The 18329-nt window shown below is 43.8% G+C and overlaps 1 protein-coding gene across 2 annotated transcripts in view; it reads right to left on the bottom strand.

Annotated features, from left to right (window-relative positions):
• Window positions 1-18329, bottom strand: part of LOC105706145 (zinc finger protein 433-like) — a 53094-nt gene that overhangs the window by 11298 nt on the left and 23467 nt on the right. Inside the window, exons 2-4 of one of the 2 annotated variants that reach the window (XM_012436314.3) lie at window positions 12818-12944; window positions 12554-12614; window positions 10775-12179 (exon numbers count right to left, since the gene is read on the bottom strand). In XM_012436314.3, coding sequence (XP_012291737.2) covers window positions 10775-12179; window positions 12554-12614; window positions 12818-12944 — 1593 coding nt within the window. Of the gene's footprint in view, window positions 1-7551; window positions 12180-12553; window positions 12615-12817; window positions 12945-18329 lie in introns of those variants that run through there. The other variant, XM_021676702.2, reaches the window with a different exon arrangement.

Genomic DNA, 18329 nt, shown 5'->3' on the forward strand with positions numbered 1-18329 from the left:
TTTGTATTTTTTGTAGAGAGACAGGGTTTCACCATGTTGCCCAGGCTGGTCTCAAACTCCTGAGCTTAAGCAGTCCACCTGCCTGGGCCTCCCAAAGTGTTGTGATTACAGGAGCAAGCCACTGTGCCCAGCCTTAAGAATTTCTAATTTTGACATTTTGGGCTGGATGATTAAAAAAAAGAAATTAAAAAAATTTCTAATTCATAGCTTGCACTGAGACTGTGGTTGCTAAAAAGCATTGTTTCCATTCTAACAGCCCTATTTTCTTCTCATTATTATTATTTTTTTAAGACGGAGTTTCGCTCTTGTTACCCAGGCTGGAATGCAATGGCATGATCTCGGCTCACCGCAACCTCCGCCTCCTGGGTTCAAGCAATTCTTCTGCCTTCAGCCTCCCAAATAGCTGCTATTAGAGATGCCCACCACCATGCCCAGCTAATTTTTGTATTTTTAGTAGAGACGGGGTTTCACCATGTTGGTCAGGCTGGTCTGTAACTCCCGATCTCAGATCATCTGCCCACCTTGGCTTCCCAAAGTGCTGGGATTACAGACGTGAGCCACTGCCCCCGGCTTTTTTTTCCGAGACAGTGTCACTCTTGTCGCCCAGGCTGGAATGCAGTGGTGCAATCTCGGCTTACTGCAACCTCCACCTCCTGGGTTCAAGAGATGCTCATGTCTCATCCTTCCGAGTAGGTGGGACTACAGGCATGTGCCACCATGCCTGGCTAATTTTTTGTATTTTTAGTAGAGACAGGGTTTCACCATATTGGCCAGGCTGGTGTCAAACTCCTGATCTTAAGTGATCTGTCTTCCTCGGCCTCCCAAAATACTAGGATTACAGGCATAAGCCACTGCGCCTGGCCCCTGCATGCTAATATATAGCTATCTGTGACTTCTCTCTGGCACTCTAAAATTATACCTCTGTTGAACATGCTTACCATCTGGCAGTCTATACAGTCTTATCTGCATGTATGGGCCCAGAGCCCCTTTTAGGAACTTCTTTCTTGTAGCCCTTGCTGTGTATTGAATTTAGTCCCCCACCAAATTCATACTTTGAATCTCTATACCCCAACATGATGGCATTTGAAGATGAGCACTTCAGGAAATAATTTGGGTTACATAAGGTCACAATGTTGGACTCTCACGATGGCATTAGTGATTTCCAATGAAGAGGGAGAAAACACTCACTCTTTCTTCCATGTGAGCGTATAGCAAGGTGTTTATATCCCAGTCAGGAACTTGGTGTTCGCTGGGAATCATACTGCCTGGCAGCTAGATTTTAGATAGCTCATGCTGCAGAAATGTAAAAAAAAAAAAAAAAAAAGTCTGCTGTTTGAGAAATTCAGCCCATGGCATTTCATTAGCACAACCTGAGCTAAGTCACCCCAATGGCCTAATTTTCCTATGTTAACCATACACCACTGCAAGACTGCAGCATATGAATCTACCTGAAATGTCCTTATATCTTCCACTTTTGCTTAACACACTGCATCTTTACACGTTATTGAGACTTCTGTTTTGGACATAGATCAGGAAAGAAAAGTGTAACACTCAAAAGTATAGTTAAGTGAGATAATAAAGTTATTATTTAAAATAAAGAACCATGAGGTAAGGTACAGTGGCTCACACCTATAATCTCAGCACTCTGGGAGGCCAAGGTGAGTGGATCACGAGGTCAGGAGATCAAGACCATCCTGGACAACACGGTGAAACCCCATCTCTACTAAAAATATAAAAAATTAGCTGGGCATGGTGGCGCGTGCCTTTAATCCCAGCTACTCGGGAGGCTGAGGCAGGAGAATTGTTTGAACCTGGGAGTCAAAGGTTGCAGTGAGCTGAGATCGCACCACCGTGCTCCAGCCTGATGACAGAGTGAGATTCCATCTCAAAAAAAAAAAAAAAAAAAAAAAAAAAAAAAAATTAGCTGGGCATGGTGGCAGTTGCCTGTAATCCCAGATGTCTGTACCTGGGAAGCAGAGGTTGTGGTGAGCCAAGATCGTGCAGCCTGGGCAGCAGAGTGAGGCTCTGTCTCGAAAAATTAAAAATAAAATAGAGAACCGGGCCGGGCGCGGTGGCTCACGCCTGTAATCCCAGCACTTTGGGAGGCAGAGGCGGGTGGGTCACGAGGTCAAGAGATCGAGACCATCCTGGTTAACATGGTGAAACCCCGTCTCTACTAAAAATACAAAAAATTAGCTGGGCACGGTGGTGCGTGCCTGTAATCCCAGCTACTCAGGAGGCTGAGGCAGGAGAATTGCTTGAACCCAGGAGGCGGAGGTTGCGGTGAGCTGAGATCGCGCCATTGCACTCCAGCCTGGGTAACAAGAGCGAAACTCCGTCTCAAAAAAAAAAAAAAATAGAGAACCAATAGCATTACAGGGAGCCTGTGATATTTCCACAAGATGACCAGTACAGCAACAGCAGGGAGCAAAGCACATCACTAGGCCTGAAGCAGAGACAAGATGGAGCTGTTATCAGATCCTAGGAACACCCTGAACTTTAGCAGAGGGTGATTCAACAGGAGTAAAGGATAGGATGACTGCCCACCCCTCAGGACAGCAGGGTGGCAGCCAATGGACCAGAAGTCCTGACTTTTTCTCCTATTAGCTGCTTTCCTGCTGGCACCTCTCATGAGCTGGGCCAACGAAAAGCCAGAGGCTATGGCAACCTGACTGCTATGATAGTTGGAAGTCAGCTTCCAGGGCCACAAAACAGGGTAGGTAAAGAATGTGGACCTCCAGGACCCAAATGAATAATGAGGGCAATCATTCAAAGTGGGTTTGGTCTGAGGAATTAGCTAATTTCATAACACTAAGATAATATCTGACGGTGTTAGTGATTTTGCCTCTCTGAACTATGTCCAGATGTACTCTTGCACCCAAACTTAGATGTGATTTTTCACATGATGAATCCTCACCATCTGTACATGAGCTGAACTAAAATAAAATACTACATGGGAGCAGTGAGACAAAACTGCTTCCAGGTTATGGATATTGCTCTATAGTCCTCAGTTGGAATTCTAAATCAAACTCATTTTTATTCCTTTTTTTTTTTTTTTAATGGAGTTTCACTCTTGTTGCCCAGGCTGGAGTGCAATGGGCAATCCTGGCTCAACACAATCTCCGCCTCCTGGGTTCAAGCAATTCTCCTGCCTTAGCCTCCCGAGTAGCTGGGATTACAGGCATGCGCCACCACGTCCAGCTAATTTTGTATTTTTAGTAGAGATGGAGTTTCTCCATGTTGGTCAGGCTGGTCTTGAATTCCCGACCTCAGGTGATCTGCCCACCTCAGCCTCCCAAAATGCTGGGATTACAGGTGTGAGCCACTGTGCCCAGCCCAAACTTATTTTTGTTTTCACTAGTTCAAATCAGTAATGTAAAGGAAACATTTAGAATCTCTCTTTTTTTTTTTTTTTTTGAGATGGAGACTCACTCTTGTTGCTCAGGCTGGAGTGCAAAGTGCTGGGACTATAGGCATGAGCCACCACACCCAGCCTAGAGAATCTCTTTATTACCATCTCACTACCAAGCCAACACCAGGCAATAAGAAATGTAAAACAGGGCCGGGCGCGGTGGCTCACGCCTGTAATCCCAGCACTTTGGGAGGCCGAGGCGGGTAGATCACGAGGTCAAGAGATCGAGACCATCCTGGTCAACATGGTGAAACCCCGTCTCTACTAAAAATACAAAAAATTAGCTGGGCATGGTGGCACATGCCTGTAATCCCAGCTACTCAGGAGGCTGAGGCAGAATTGCCTGAATCCAGGAGGCGGAGGTTGCGGTGAGCCGAGATCGTGCCATTGCACTCCAGCCTGGGTAACAAGAGCAAAACTCCGTCTCAAAAAAAAAAAAAAAAAAAGAAATGTAAAACAAAAGTGTCATGTGACACATGGACCCAGAACCTGCCAGTCAGCAATATCCATCTGTTGCTTATATTCATAGGGTTTTTCTCTAGTGGGTCCTTTCATGCATTTGAAGGTGTGAGGTAGATCGGAAGGCTTTCTCACATTTCTTACATTCATAAGGTTTCTCTCCAGTGAGTCCTTTCATGATACTGAATCGAACTGTGAAAAAGGCAGGCTTGGGCCAGGTGTGGTGGCTCACACCTGTAATCCCAGCACTTTGGGAGGCTGAGGTGGGCAGATCACAAGGTTAGGAGTTCGAGACCAGCCTGACCAACATGGTGAAACCCCATCTCTACTAAAAATACAAAAGTTAGCTGGGTGTGGTGGTGCGCACCTATACTCCCAGTTACTCCAGAGGCTGAGGCAGGAGAATTGCTTGAACCCAGGAGGTGAAGATTGCAGTAAGCCAAGATCACTCCACTGCACTCCAGCCTGGGAGACAGACCAAGACTCTGTCTCAAAAGAAAAAAAAAAAAAAAAAAAAGAAGGCTTTACCACATTGCTTAACACTCATAGTTTCTCTCCACTGTGAATTCTTTCATGACATTCAAAGGAAATGAAATAAATGAAAGCTTTTCCACATTTCTTACATTCATAAGGCTTCTTGCCAGTGTGACTCCTTTTCATGTCTAGGAAAGGATCTGGTACTATGGAAAGCTTTCCATACATATGTTACATTCATACAGCCTCTCCCCTGTGTGAGTTCTCTTGTGTACTTGAAAGGAAATGGGATGGGTGAAGGCTTTACCACATTGTTGACGTTCATATTGCTTCTCCCCATGGACAGTGTTGAAGAAATTAAAAGCAGCAACTGGATTGAAGTATTTCTAGTACACCTAGGTTTACCTAAGGAACCAAACTACAACTAAAATGCAATTCTAAATTTTTCTGAAAACCACAAACCATGACTGGGTGATTCTCATTCATGAATCACCATATGCTCAAACTCTTTAATTTTTAACTGCCTCAGTTTAATTTTTGTTTACCTATATATTATAAAGGACATTACAAAGGATATAGATGAACAGCCAGATGATAAGAATCATAGAATAAGATGTGGGGTGGGGGATACAGAGCCTCCCTGCTCTCTCTGGGTGCCCCACCATCCCAGCATCGCCATGTGTTCAGCAACCCAGAAGCTCCTCGGTTTTTTAACAGGAATAAAATGTACTGGGGACCCCAAGGACTGCAGCTCCTCCCACACGAGCCCCAGACAAGGCAGGACTCTCATGTCACATGTGACCCTGGTACAATCTGGGCACAGAGCTGCCCAGAGAGGGCTCCGGGGCCATAGTCACCAGGCAGGGATGGGACAGGATGCAAGGGGTCGCGGCTGCTGGCCCAATCCCATCCTGCAGACAAGAGGACTGATGGCCAAGCTGCACCAGGAGAACTTGGGTCCCAAACCCTGAAGTCGCATGCAGGGAGCCTGGGGTCCCACCACTGCCGGTTCTGGCCATTTCCAACCAGCCCCTGCCCGGTCTCGGGTCGCTGGCCCCGAACACTCACCATTTCCCAGCTTTCAGGTGTCCTGGCTTCCTCTCTAGGGCTCCCATGACTAGTGCAGGTCACAGTGCAGACGACAGTTGTGGTGGAGGGACCTGGTCCCTCTCACAGCTGGAAAGACGGGATCCCAACCTCAGTGGGCACTGTCATCAAGGTGAGAGCAGGACTGCATCCCCACCTTCCCAGGATGTACAGTTGGCAGGGCCCGCCCCAGTGTTCCTGACTGGATAGGGGTCCACACCCCATCCCCTCACCCCGGAGTGACAGAAGCGCTGGGTAACCCGACCTGCGGAGCTCCCTCCCTACAACTTGGTCATTGGATATTTTCATTTTAGTGAAATTTGCTCCTGATTTTTTGACAGGTTATTATCTTCTTCCTCATTCAAAGGGCTGTTTCTGCTCCTTTGTTCTGCATTGGGGTTTCAAGTGTGTGTTGGGAATTCCAGACTCTGTGCAGTGGAGCAATCTCATCACCTCAGAGACAGAGGGGAACCAAGACCAGACCAAGCATGACTGGATCAGGAGGGAGAGGCAGGTGTCCTTCAGAAAGTGGCAACCAGGGATGAGACGCGGCCAAGGCCTTCTCCCAGACCCCTAATCCCTTCCTTCCAGACCTTCACATTCACCAACCAGAAACTCTTACCAGGTGGCAGTCTAAGCTTCTGAGCTAAACAGACAACTTCATAAACGGTTTTTCCAGGTGAGGTCCCAAACAATTGTCTGTAAACCTGACCTTCACAGGTTTCCTTCATATATACAGATTACTGTCTGATGCCAGGGACCCTATGCATGTCAAAAACCAAAACACTGTCCCCGAATATGGACCCAGGTTCCAGAAGTCCAACCACAGAAAGGACAGCACCCCTCAAGGGCATCTGCACATGAGTCTCCTGCTTTCCAGGGCTCTGCAGATAATCAGAATCCAAACTGCTTCTGGAGCAGCTTTGAGCAGCTGGAGGCCACTTGCAGAAGAGGTTGGGCCACCCAGGAAGCACCCAAGGGAGCTCCATTTCCCTCCCTCTGAGGCCTCCATACTGGCCTAAAAGTGATCACTGCCCTCAGCCTCTGCTGCCGCCTATAGGTTATTTGCAGTGTTACCTGAAGGGAGGGACTGTGGATACAACTACCTGGGAGGCCAAGTACCACGGCTCAAGCCTGTAGTCCAGGACTGCAGGATGGCAAGGTGGGAGGAGTGCTAGCAACAGAGAGCTTGAGACCATCCTGGACAACAAGTCAAAACCCTGTCTTTACAAAAAATACAAACATTAGCTGGGTGTGGTGTCACATGCCTGTAGTCCCAGTCACTTGGAAGGGTGAGATCAGATCACCTGAGCCCAGGGAGGTTGAGGCTGCAATAAGCCATGATCCCGCCACTGCACTCCAGCCTGCGTGACAGAGTAAGGCCCTGTCTTTAAAAAAGCTACTAAAAGAAAATTTTAAATTAGTTTTAAAAATTAGCTGGCTGAGGTGGCCTGTGCCTATAACTTCTAGCTACTTAAGAGGCTGAGGCAGGGCCGGGCAAAATGCCTCACAACTATAATCCCAGCGCTTTGGGAGGCCAGGGCAGGAGGACCGCTTGAGCACAGGAGTTCAAGACTAGTCTGGGCCACATGGCAAAACCTCGTCTCTACCAATAAAACAAAAATTAGCCAAGTGTGGTGGCGAGCACTTGTGTTCCCAGCTACTAAGAAGGCTGAGACTGGAGGAGCCCAAGGGTTCAAGGCTACAGTGAGCTATGATTGCACCACTGCACTTCAACCTGGGTGACAGAGGGAGACTTTAAAAATTAATATCCTGGCCAGGCATGGTGGCTCACACCTGTAATCCTAGCACTTTGGAAGGCAGAGGCAGGTGGATCACCTGAGGTCAGGAGTTCATGACCAGCCTGGCAAACATGGTGAAACCTCGTCTCTACTAAAAATACAAAATTAGTGGGGTGTGTTGGCGCATGCCTGTAGTCCCAGCTACTTGGGAGGCTGAGGCAGGAGAATTGCTTGAACCCAGGAGGCGGAGGTTGCAGCGAGCAGAGATCATGCCAATGCACTCCAGCCTGGGTGACAAGAGTGAGACTCGGTCTCAAAAAACAAACAAACAAACAAAAAACCCATGAGGAGAGTGAAAGCTATGAACAATTTACCAGTGGCAACAGTTCTTCCTGTATAACACCTGAGTTTATTTACTGGAGAAGTTCTCAAAGAGTTACATTCCACCTTTTGGAGTTAAAACAATTTTTGTATATACCTTTTTTGAATTACTTTGACCAGGGTCTGACATATGCCTTAAGTAAAAGGTTTAAGAGGCCTATAGAAAGGGAGACATGTAAAGAGAATGTAACTTAGGTTCACATTTGTAATTACTATATCTCTTACATAAAACTTGGTGCTGTTGCAACTGATTTGTGGGGTCAGACATAAATAGCAAGTGTTCTTAATCACATATAATCAACCATAAATAAAAATTAAACTGAGGCATTACAAAAAAAAAAAAATCACTCAAAATTCCCAGATAAGAGCAAGGTGCTTTTTCCTCACATGAACGTCCTGGGTGACACCAGTCACTACACAATGCAGGAGAGAAACAAGTTCCCATCATTAGTTGGTTTCAGGGCAGTATAGTTAACTGTCAGAATGAATTGAAAAGAGTCACTGTTAGCAGAACAATGCCTGCAGGCCGGGAGCGGTGGCTCACACCTGTAATCCCAGCACTCTCTGGGAGGCCAAGACAGGTGGATCATGAGGTCAAGAGATCGAGACCATCCTGACCAACATGGTGAAACCCCATCTCTACCAAAATACAAAAATCAGCTGGGCGTGGTGGTGCACGCCTGTAGTCCCAGCTACTCAGGAGGCTGAGGCAGCAGAATTGCTTGAACCCGGGAAGCAGAGGTTGCAGTGAGCCAAGATTGCGCCACTGCACTCCAGCCTGGCGCCTGGTGACAGAGCAAGACTGTCTCAAAAAAAAAAAAACAACAACAAAAAAAACAATGCTTGCAACAGAGTATAGACCTTAACTCAATGTATAGATTAGGGAGTTCAGCATCAGAGTATTTCCAACCATGACAGTTTGAATTAGTTCTCTGGTAACTGATTTCTAATATATGAAATTTTAAAACACCAACTGGAAATGTACCTTTAATGTGACGCATCCGGCAACATCTCTAGAGAACTACAACTCTGAGAAAAGGATAGACAAAGGATTTGGAGAATACTCTTAATTTGCAAGCAAAAGAATCAGAAAAAAATGGGCTGAAACAGGTGGCCACACACTGCTCTGTGTGGTTCCTCTAATATGTGACTGATACCTTCCTTGTCTGTGCCTATGAAATCCGTTTTTTTTGCAGTGCATTTTTTCAAGGTGCTGTTTAATGAAATCTCATTAAGATTGGCTATTGGTGAATTGTATCAGAACCATCTCAATACATCGATTTAATTGTCCCTTCAGAGGTAGCTCTTCTCAACTCAGAAATCAATTATCTCAGAGGTCCTTTCCCTACTCTTTTTCTGTGTTTCAAAGGGATTGGGATAATTGAATGTATTTTAACAGAATGTGTCTCTTCATGTCTCTGACAGGAACTGGAACAAATGAAAGCTTTGCCACACTATTTGCATTCACATGGTTTCTCTTCAGTGTGTGTCCTTCCATGATTTCGAAGGCTCTTGGCAGATATAAAGCTTTCCAACAATTCTTACATTCATATGGCTTCTCTCCAGTGTGCATCCTTCCATTTAAAAGGAAGATGAATTACTAAATGATTTCATACACCCCTTATATTTAGGATTTCTCTGTAGTGTGTCTTTTCATACATTCAAAGCTCCATGGAAGATATGAAAAATCCTTTCCCACATTGTTTATTCATAGGGCTTTTCACCAGTGTGTGTCCTTCCATGTCTTCGAAGGGCACTAGAAAAACCGAATACCTTTCCACATTCCTTGCATTCATAAGGCTTCTCCCTAGTGTGGATCCCTTTATGATTTAGAAAGGCACCAGAACTGTAGAACCATTTCCCACATTCCTTACATTCATAAGGCTTTTTTCCAATGAGTTAGTTCATGTATTCGAAGGCCACTCCAATAACGATAGACTTTACCACACTGTTTACATTCATAGGGTTTCTCCCCAGTGTGAATCCTTCTATGTATTCGGAGGCTTGAGGCACATCTGAAAGCTCTCCCACATTGCTTACACTTATAGGGTTTCTCTCCAGTATGAGTCATTTCATGATATCGAATGGAACTGGGCAAATTGAAGCCTTTGCCACACTGCTTACACTCGTAGAGTTTTGCTCCAGTGTGATTCAACTGATGAGATAGAAAAGAAGCAAGAGAAACATAGGCTTTCCCACATTGCTTACACTCATGGGGCTTCTTTACAGTGTGACTCCTTTGATGACGTTGAAAGGCACTGAAATAAATAAAGGCTTTCCCACATTGCTTGCATTTATGGGGTTTATAGCATTTCTCTCTAGTGTGTGATTTTTCATGTGTTTTAAATGAACGGGGAGAATGAAAGACTTTCCCACATATCTTACATTTATGGGGTCTCTCTCCAGTATACATATTCGTGTGTCTGGGAAAGCTTCTAAGATGAGAAACTCCTTTCCCACGTTGTTTATGTTTATAGCGTTTTTCACCTATGTGTGTCCTTTCATGTCTTCTAAGGGAACTGGAAAAACCAAATACCTTCCTACATTCCTTACATTTGTAAGTCTTCACTTTTCTGTAACTCCCTTCATGTTTTTGAAAAGATGTGGGATTATCAAATGCTTTGCCACATTCCTTGCATTCATATGTCTTGACTCTAGTGTGGACCCTTTTATGATTCAGAAAGAAATTGGAACTATAGAATGATTTCCCACGGTCCTTAAATTCATAAGGCTTTTTTCCAATATGAGTTAGTTCATGTATTCGAAGACCACTCCAGTAACGATAGACTTTACCACACTGTTTACATTCATAGGGTTTCTCGCCAGTGTGAGTCCTTCCATGTGTTTGAAGGTGCGAGGGAGATCTGAAAGCTCTCCCACATTGCTTACATTTATAGGGTTTCTCTCCAGTGTGAGTCATTTCATGGTATCGAATGGAACTGGGCAAATTAAAGCCTTTGCCACATTGCTTACACTTATAACGTTTTGCTCCACTGTGACTCAATTTATGATACTGAAAAGCAGTGGAAGAAATATAGACTTTCCCACACTGCTTACACTCATAGGGCTTCTCTCCAGTGTGATTCCTTTGATGACGTTGAAAGGGATTGAAATAAATGAAGGCTTTCCCACACTGCTTGCATTTATAGCATTTTTCTCTAGTGTGAGATCTTTCATGTGTTTGAAATGAACTGCGAGAATGAAAGACTTTTCCACATACCTTACATTTATGAAGTATCTCTCCAGTGTCTATCTTCATGTGTCCAGGAGAGCTTCTACGAAAAAATCCTTTCCCATGTTGTTTATGTTCATAGTGTTTTTCATGTATGTGTGTCCTTTCATGTCTCTGAAGGGAACTGGAAAAACCAAATACCTTCCCACATTGCTTACATTCATAAGTCTTCTCTTTTCTGTGACTCCCTTCATGTTTTTGAAAGGATATGGGATTATCAAATGCTTTCCCACATTCCTTGCATTCATAAGGCTTCTCCTTAGTGTGAATCCTTTTATGACTTAGAAAGGAACCAGAACAGAAGAACGATTTCCCACATTCCTCACATTCATAAGGCTTTTTCCGAATATGAGTTAGTTCATGTATTCGAAGGCCACTCCAATAATGATAAACTTTACCACACTGTTTACATTCATAGGGTTTCTCCCCAGTGTGAGTCCTTCCATGTATTCGGAGGCTTGAGGCACATCTGAAAGCTTTCCCACATTGCTTACATTCATAGGGTTTCTCTCCAGTGTGAGACATTTCATAGTATCGAATGGAATTGGGCAAATTGAAGCCTTTGCCACACTGCTTACACTCATAGTGTCTTGCTCCAGTGTGACTCAATTGATGGTATTGAAAAGAAGTATAAGAAATATAAGCTTTCCCACATTGTTTCCATGCATATGATTTCTGTTTAGTGTGAGTTCTTTGATGGTATCGAAAGGTACAGAAACTAATAAAGGCTTTCCCACATTTCTTACATCTATAAAATTTCCTACCAGTGTAAGGCATTTTATGTCTATGATAGAAACCAAAAAAATGATATGTCTTCCCAGAATCCTTACATGCATGATGCTTCCCGCCTCTGCACATTCTTTCATGTATTTGAAAAGATGATAAGTTATTAAATGCTTTTTCACATTTCTTACATTCATAAGGTTTCTCTACACTGTGAGTTCTTCCATGTATTTGAAGTTCTGAGGCACATCCAAATGTTTTTCCAGATTGTTTACATTCATAGGGGTTTTTTCCAGAGCGAGCTCTTTGATGTTTATGAAAAGAAATGGGAAAACTAAATGGCTTCCCAGAATCCTTACATTTATAGGGTTTTTCTCCAGTGTGACCAATTAAATGTCTGTGAAAGTGGGGGAGACGGCTGAAGGCTTTCTTACAGTATGCACATTTATATGGCTTCTGTCTATATTCCTGATACTCATATGGCTTGTGTCCAGTGTCAGCTCTGGCACGCTTTTTAAGGGATAAATGACTCATGCCAACCTCACACACATTCCTTTCACATGATTCTACTCCAGGAGTTGTCTTCTTCAGCATGTCATCTGGAACCTGGGTCAAAATATCTCCATGCTGATGACCTTCACTTTCAAAGAGTCTCTCTTCCATAAGACTTCTGTGAAAAATCAAAAGCACATTTAATCAGTTTTTAATTAATTTTGTTTGTGAGTGAGACTCTTGCCCTGTTTCCCAGGCTACAGTCCAATCAATGATGTCATCATGGCTCAGTGCAGCCTCAAATTCCTGGGCTCAAGCAATCCTCTGGTCTGAACCTCCCAAAGGGCTGATTATAGACATATGTCATGGTGTCCAGCCTATATCACAAATAAATGCAGGTTTTTAGAGAAAATATTCTACGAACAATACATTAGAACTCAGCTTCTTTGTCTGTTTCCTTCTTTTTAATATTTCCTCCCATTCTAAAATTTTCTTTTTTTTTCATTCTAAAATTTTCTAGAGACACTGCTTTGTCTTGTGAATGCAGATTACCTTAGGCTGCTCCTGAAATTTTTGTACTCATTTTCAATGTTCTGATCTTTCCATTGCTTCCCTGAAATAGACACAGATGCATAGGCCTGAATTAGTATAAAATTATGAAATAATTATTTGATTCTATGTTCATGATACACTGCAACATGCCTCATTTATTCATCAAAGTATTGCCCATCCATATTCCAAATTACTCAACAGCATGGATGAAAGAGAAACACTTCTTCTCTAATTCACTGAGGGAACTAATATTGTCACCCTTACCTATAGAGGCCAGGTTCCTCAAGGTTTCTTGCATCACTTCTCGGTACAGAGTCTTCTGGGAAGGATCCAGCAAAGCCCACTCTTCTGAGGTAAAATTCACAGCCACATCCTCAAAGGCCACCGAGCCCTGAAACATGGCACATGTACAGAGAAGGATGGGTGAGACTGACAGCACTGGATATCTATATCCTATTCCTAAGAGGTTCTCATGATGCTGTGGACTCCAAAGATTTCATGACTTGGTCATCAGACCTTACTTTGTGCCTATACTCACTTTCTTCCATAAAGCAATTCTGATGCTACAACTTAACCATGGGGTAAAACAACAGCAGAATAGGAAAATGTGTGAATTTCTGGTGAATCCATATAGAAAGTTGTGCTATCTGGGTTGCCCCTAATGTCTGTTTGTAGTGTGGGTCTGTAGCACTGATGCAACAAAGTCCTATGAACTCACACACAGAAAAAAGTTAACATAAGCAGTCTTGAGGCTGTGTATCCTTGAAAATGTCTGTTCCCAAGTTTAAACTTTGATGATAGCTAGAAAGTAGATTTTTGTTCTAATTCCAGTGACAGAAACAAAAACCAAAAAGTAGATTTTATGAGGGGGCCCATCAATCTAACTGATAAGACAGTTATAAATAACTAAAAAGACAAAAACAAAAATGAAAAAACAAACTTAAGAAACGATTCTGGGAATTACTGCTTAGGTAGTAAAGCTACATTGTCATTGAATTGCTCAAAGTTGAATGGCCCAATTTTTTTTCGTTTTGAGACATAGTCTCACTCTGTCGCCCATGTTGGAATGCAGTAGCATGGTCTCACTTACTGCAACCTCCACCTCCCTGGTTCAAGTGATTCTTGTAATCCCAAGTAGGTGGGATTGCAGGTGCCCACCACCAGGGCCCAGCTAATATTTGTATTTTTAGTAGGGATGGGGGTTTCACCATGTTGGCCTGGTTGGTCTCGAACTCCTGACCTCGTGATCCGCCCACCTCGGCCTCCCAAAGTGCTGAGATTACAGGCGTGAGGCGTCGCGCCTAGGCAGGGCACCCAATCTTAACAAAAAGACAAACTTTTATCAAATATAAAAACTTTTTTGTGGACAGGCTTGGTGTCTCATGCCTGTAATCCCAGCACTTTTGGAGGTTGGGGTGGGCAAATTACTCGAGGCCAGGAGCTCAAGACCAGCTTGGGCAACATGGTGAAATCCTGTCTCCACTAAAAATACAAAAATTAGCTGGAGTGGTGGTAGGCACCTGTAATCCCAGCCCCTTGGGAGGTGGAGATTGCAGTGAACCAAGATCGTGCCACTGCACTCCAGCCTGGGCAAGAGAGCGAGACTCACTGTATTCCAATAACATTTCTCCAAGATACATCCAAATGACCACAAGGCACATTAAAAGGTGCTTAACAAGCCGAGTGTGGTGGCTCATGCCTATAATCCTAGCACTTTGGGAGGCCGAGGTGGGTGGATCACGAGGTCAAGAGATTGAGACCATCCTGGTCAACAAGGTGAAACCCCGTCTCTACTGAAAAATAGAAAAATTAGCTGGGCATGGTGGTACGTGCCTGTAATCCCAGCTACTCAGGAGGCTGAGGCAGGAGAATTGCCTGAACCCAGGAGGCAGAGGTTGCACTAAGCTGAGATCTCGCCATTGCACTCCAGCCTGGGTAACAAGAGAGAAACTCTGTCTCAAAAAAAAAAAAAAAAAAAAAGGTGCTTAACATCAGGAAATATTAGATGTACTTATTTTTTTGAGTCAGTGTCTCGCTCTGTCGCCCAGACTGGAGTGCAATGGCGTGATCACAGCTCACTACAACCTCTGCTTCCCAGGTTCAAGCAATTCTGCCTCAGCCTCCTGAGTAGCACCTGCCAGTATGCTGGGCTTTTTGTATTTTTAGTAGAGATGAGGTTTCACCATGTTGGCTAGGCCTTGTGATCTTGTGATACACCCACCTCAGCCTCCCAAAGTGCTGGGATTATAAGCGTGAAACAAACACCACGCCCAGCCTAGGTGAACTTTTTACAATGTAATTTTGGGTGGTTACTGAGTGTTTCCCTCTCATGAAAAGTATTCATCATTAATGTAATAAAATTTTAAATACAGTCATGTATGGCTCTGTGGGAAAATAAAAACAAAATACCACAGCTCTTTCAAAATGTCAGGGTGGATGCAAAATTGAAGACGTCCTTTAGAGAGGGAAAGTGGGTGTTTTGGAATACATCAAGGGAATCAAATATTTAGGGATGGTTTTATCCTTCTCCTGCAGAGCCCAATTTCATCAAAAATGCTTCTAAAGGAGTTCAGGGAGAATCCCCCCAAAACTTGATATCCAATCAAGTTCCATTTCCTCAATCCATGATAATTCATCAAGTTTCTCTTCCCTCTTTTGAGACAGTGTCTCGTTCTGTTGCCCACGGTGGGGTGTAGTGGCGTCACCTCAGTTTCTGCAATTTCCACCTCCCAGGCTCAAATGACCCTCCTACCTCAGCCTCAAGAGCAGCTGGGACCAAAGGTGTGCACCACCATACCCAGGTAATTTTTTGTATTTTTGGTAGAGACGGGATTTCACCGTGTTCTTCAGGCCAGTCTTGAACTCCTGAGCTCAAGCAATCCATCCACTCCCAAAGTGCTGGGATTAGAGGTATAAGCCACTTGACTCAGCCTCTTTTCTTTTCTTAAAGTGTACAGCAGCTGGGTGAGGTGGCTCATGCCTGTAATCCCAGCACTTTGGGAGGCTGAGGTGGGCAGATCACCTGAGGTCGGGAGTTCGAGACCAGCCTGACCAACATGAAGAAACCCCGTCTCTACTAAAAATACAAAATTAGCAGAGTGTGGTGGCAGGTGCCTGTAAGCCCAGCTACTCAGGAGGCTAAGGCAGGAGAATCGCTTGAACCCAGGAGGCGAAGGTTGTGGTGAGCCGAGATTGCAAGATTGCACTCCAGCCTGGGCAACATGAGTAAAATTCCACCTGAAAAAAAAAGAGGGGTGCGGGGCTGGGCACGGTGGCTCACGCCTGTAATTCCAGCAGGAGGCCGGGAAGGGTGGATAACAAGGTCAGGAGTTCAAGACCAGTCTGACCAATATGATGAAACCCCTCTCTCTATTACAACTACGAAAATTAGCCAGGTATGGTGACACACACCTGTAGTCCCAGCTATTCGGGAGCCTGAGGCAGGAGAATCACTTGAACCTAGGAGGTGGAGGTTGCAGTGAGCCAAGATCATGCCACTGCAGTCCAGCCTGGGAGACAGAGTGAAACTCCATCCCACCCACAAAAAAAAAAAAGAAAAGAAAAAAGAGAAAAAGAAAGTATACAGCACATGGTATTCCCAGTATTACCCTCATGCAAGTAATAACCAGACCCAATCCTGGTTAGGAACTGAGATCAAAAAAGATCAGGTGCATTCAGGCTGGCATGGCCATATGCTTTTAAATGTCTTACCAGTGTGGTGTCCTTTGAAACACAAAAGTTTAAAATTTCAACGCAGTCTAAATTAAATGCTTTTTCTTTGTTCCTAGTGCTTGTATTGTCACATCATAGAATCTTTCCTGAATCTATGATCATGAATATTTTTGAGTGGCACCCTGTAGCATCAAGAGGGTAAGATTATCCTTTGTTCCCACGGGAGAATGAGAATGGTTATTTGAATAATTCTGCAGGCTTCCACAGAATTGAAACCCAATGGCCGGGCACAGTGGCTCACACCTGTAATCCCAACACTTTGGGAGGCTGAGGCGGGCAGATCACAAGGTCAAGAGATCAAGACCATCCTAGCCAACATGGTGAAACCCCATCTCTACTAAAAATACAAAAATTAGGCTGGGCGCCGTGGCTCACGCCTGTAATCCCAGCACTTTGGGAGGCCGAGACAGGTGGATCACCTGAGGTCAGGAGTTCAAGACCAGCCTGACCAACTTGGAGAAACCCTCAAAAATAGCTGGGTGTGGTGGCGGGTGCCTGTAATCCCAGCTACTCGGGAGGCTGAGGCAGGAGAATCGCTTGAACCCAGGAGGCAGGAGTTGCAGTGAGCGGAGATAGCGCCATTGTACTCCAGCCTAGGGAACAAGTGCAAAACTCTGCCTCAAAAAAAAAAAAACAAAAATTAGGCTGGGCACAGTGGCTCACAGCTGTAATCCCAGCACCTTGGGAGGCTGAGGTGGGCGGATCACCTGAAGTTGGGAGTTCAAGACCAGCCTGACCAACATGGCAAAATCCTGTCTCTACTAAAAATACAAAATTAGCCAGATGTGGTGGCACATGCCTGTGATCCCAGCTACTCGGGAGGCTGAGGCAGGAGAATCACTTGAACCTGGGAGGCAGAGGTTGCGGTGAGCCAAGATCGCGCCATTGCACTCCAACCTGGGCAACAAGAGCGAAACTCCATCTCAAAAAAACAAACAACAAAAATTAGCTGGGTGTGCTGGCATGCATCCGTTGTCCCAGCTACTCGGGAGGCTGAGGCAGGAGACTTGCTTGAACCTGGGAGGTAGAGGTTGCAGTGAGATGAGATCGTGTAACCGCACTTCTGCCTGGCAACAGAGAGACTCAAAAAAAAAAAAAAAAAAAAAAGAGAGACCCACTATACACTGGAGACCAAAACTATATAAATTTATTATACTATAATGGTATATTAAATTAAGCTGTTTACTATAATGTGATTTATATATAACAGTTATATTCAACATACAAGTTATATATAATATTTACCAGTTATCTATAAGTAGACTATATACTATATATACTTCATATGTGTATATATGCATATTATAATAGACTATAATACTATATATCAATATCTCTTTAAGTATTAACATACAAAGCCTCAGCAATATACTTGCAAAGAGAACCCACCAATATATGACAATATCTGCACTCCATGATAAAGTTGGATTTAATTTCTAAAAATCAATTTATGCAATACACCAGTTATAGAATCAACATCAAAAACCACTATCCATATACATACAGAAAAAAACGTGACAAACCTCAACACCCCTTCAGTACAAGAGAATACAAGAGAACTTGCATAACCTACTATAAAATATGTATAAAACCCCATAGCTACCATCTTATTTGGATGATCCACCAACAGTTAACAACTGAATATAACTAATCAAACCTATCAACTAATTATTTTCTCCAAATTGTTAACCCAACACAGGCAAGCACTAATGAAAGATTTTAAAAAGTAAAAGGAACTCAGCAAAACCAAATCCTGCCTGTTTACCAAAAACATCACCAATAACTGGCACTGCCTGCCCAGTAACACACCAGTATCTTAACTGTGCAAGGATAGCATAATCGTTTGTTCCCAAAACAGGGACTTGCAAGACTGGTCACATGAGGGTTTAGCTGTCTCTTTTAATCAGTGCAATTGACCTATCTGTGAAGAGGCAAAAATACTTAAGTAAGATGAGAAGACTCTATGGAACTTAAATTTTTAGCCCATATAATCCAAAAATTAATCTAACTTAACAGGTATTAACATTTTATCAAATTAACTAAA

Source organism: Aotus nancymaae, unplaced genomic scaffold (assembly GCF_030222135.1).
Source record: "Aotus nancymaae isolate 86718 unplaced genomic scaffold, 86718_ANA_hifiasm-v0.15.2.pri h1tg000028l, whole genome shotgun sequence".
Taxonomy (NCBI): Eukaryota; Metazoa; Chordata; class Mammalia; order Primates; family Aotidae; genus Aotus; species Aotus nancymaae.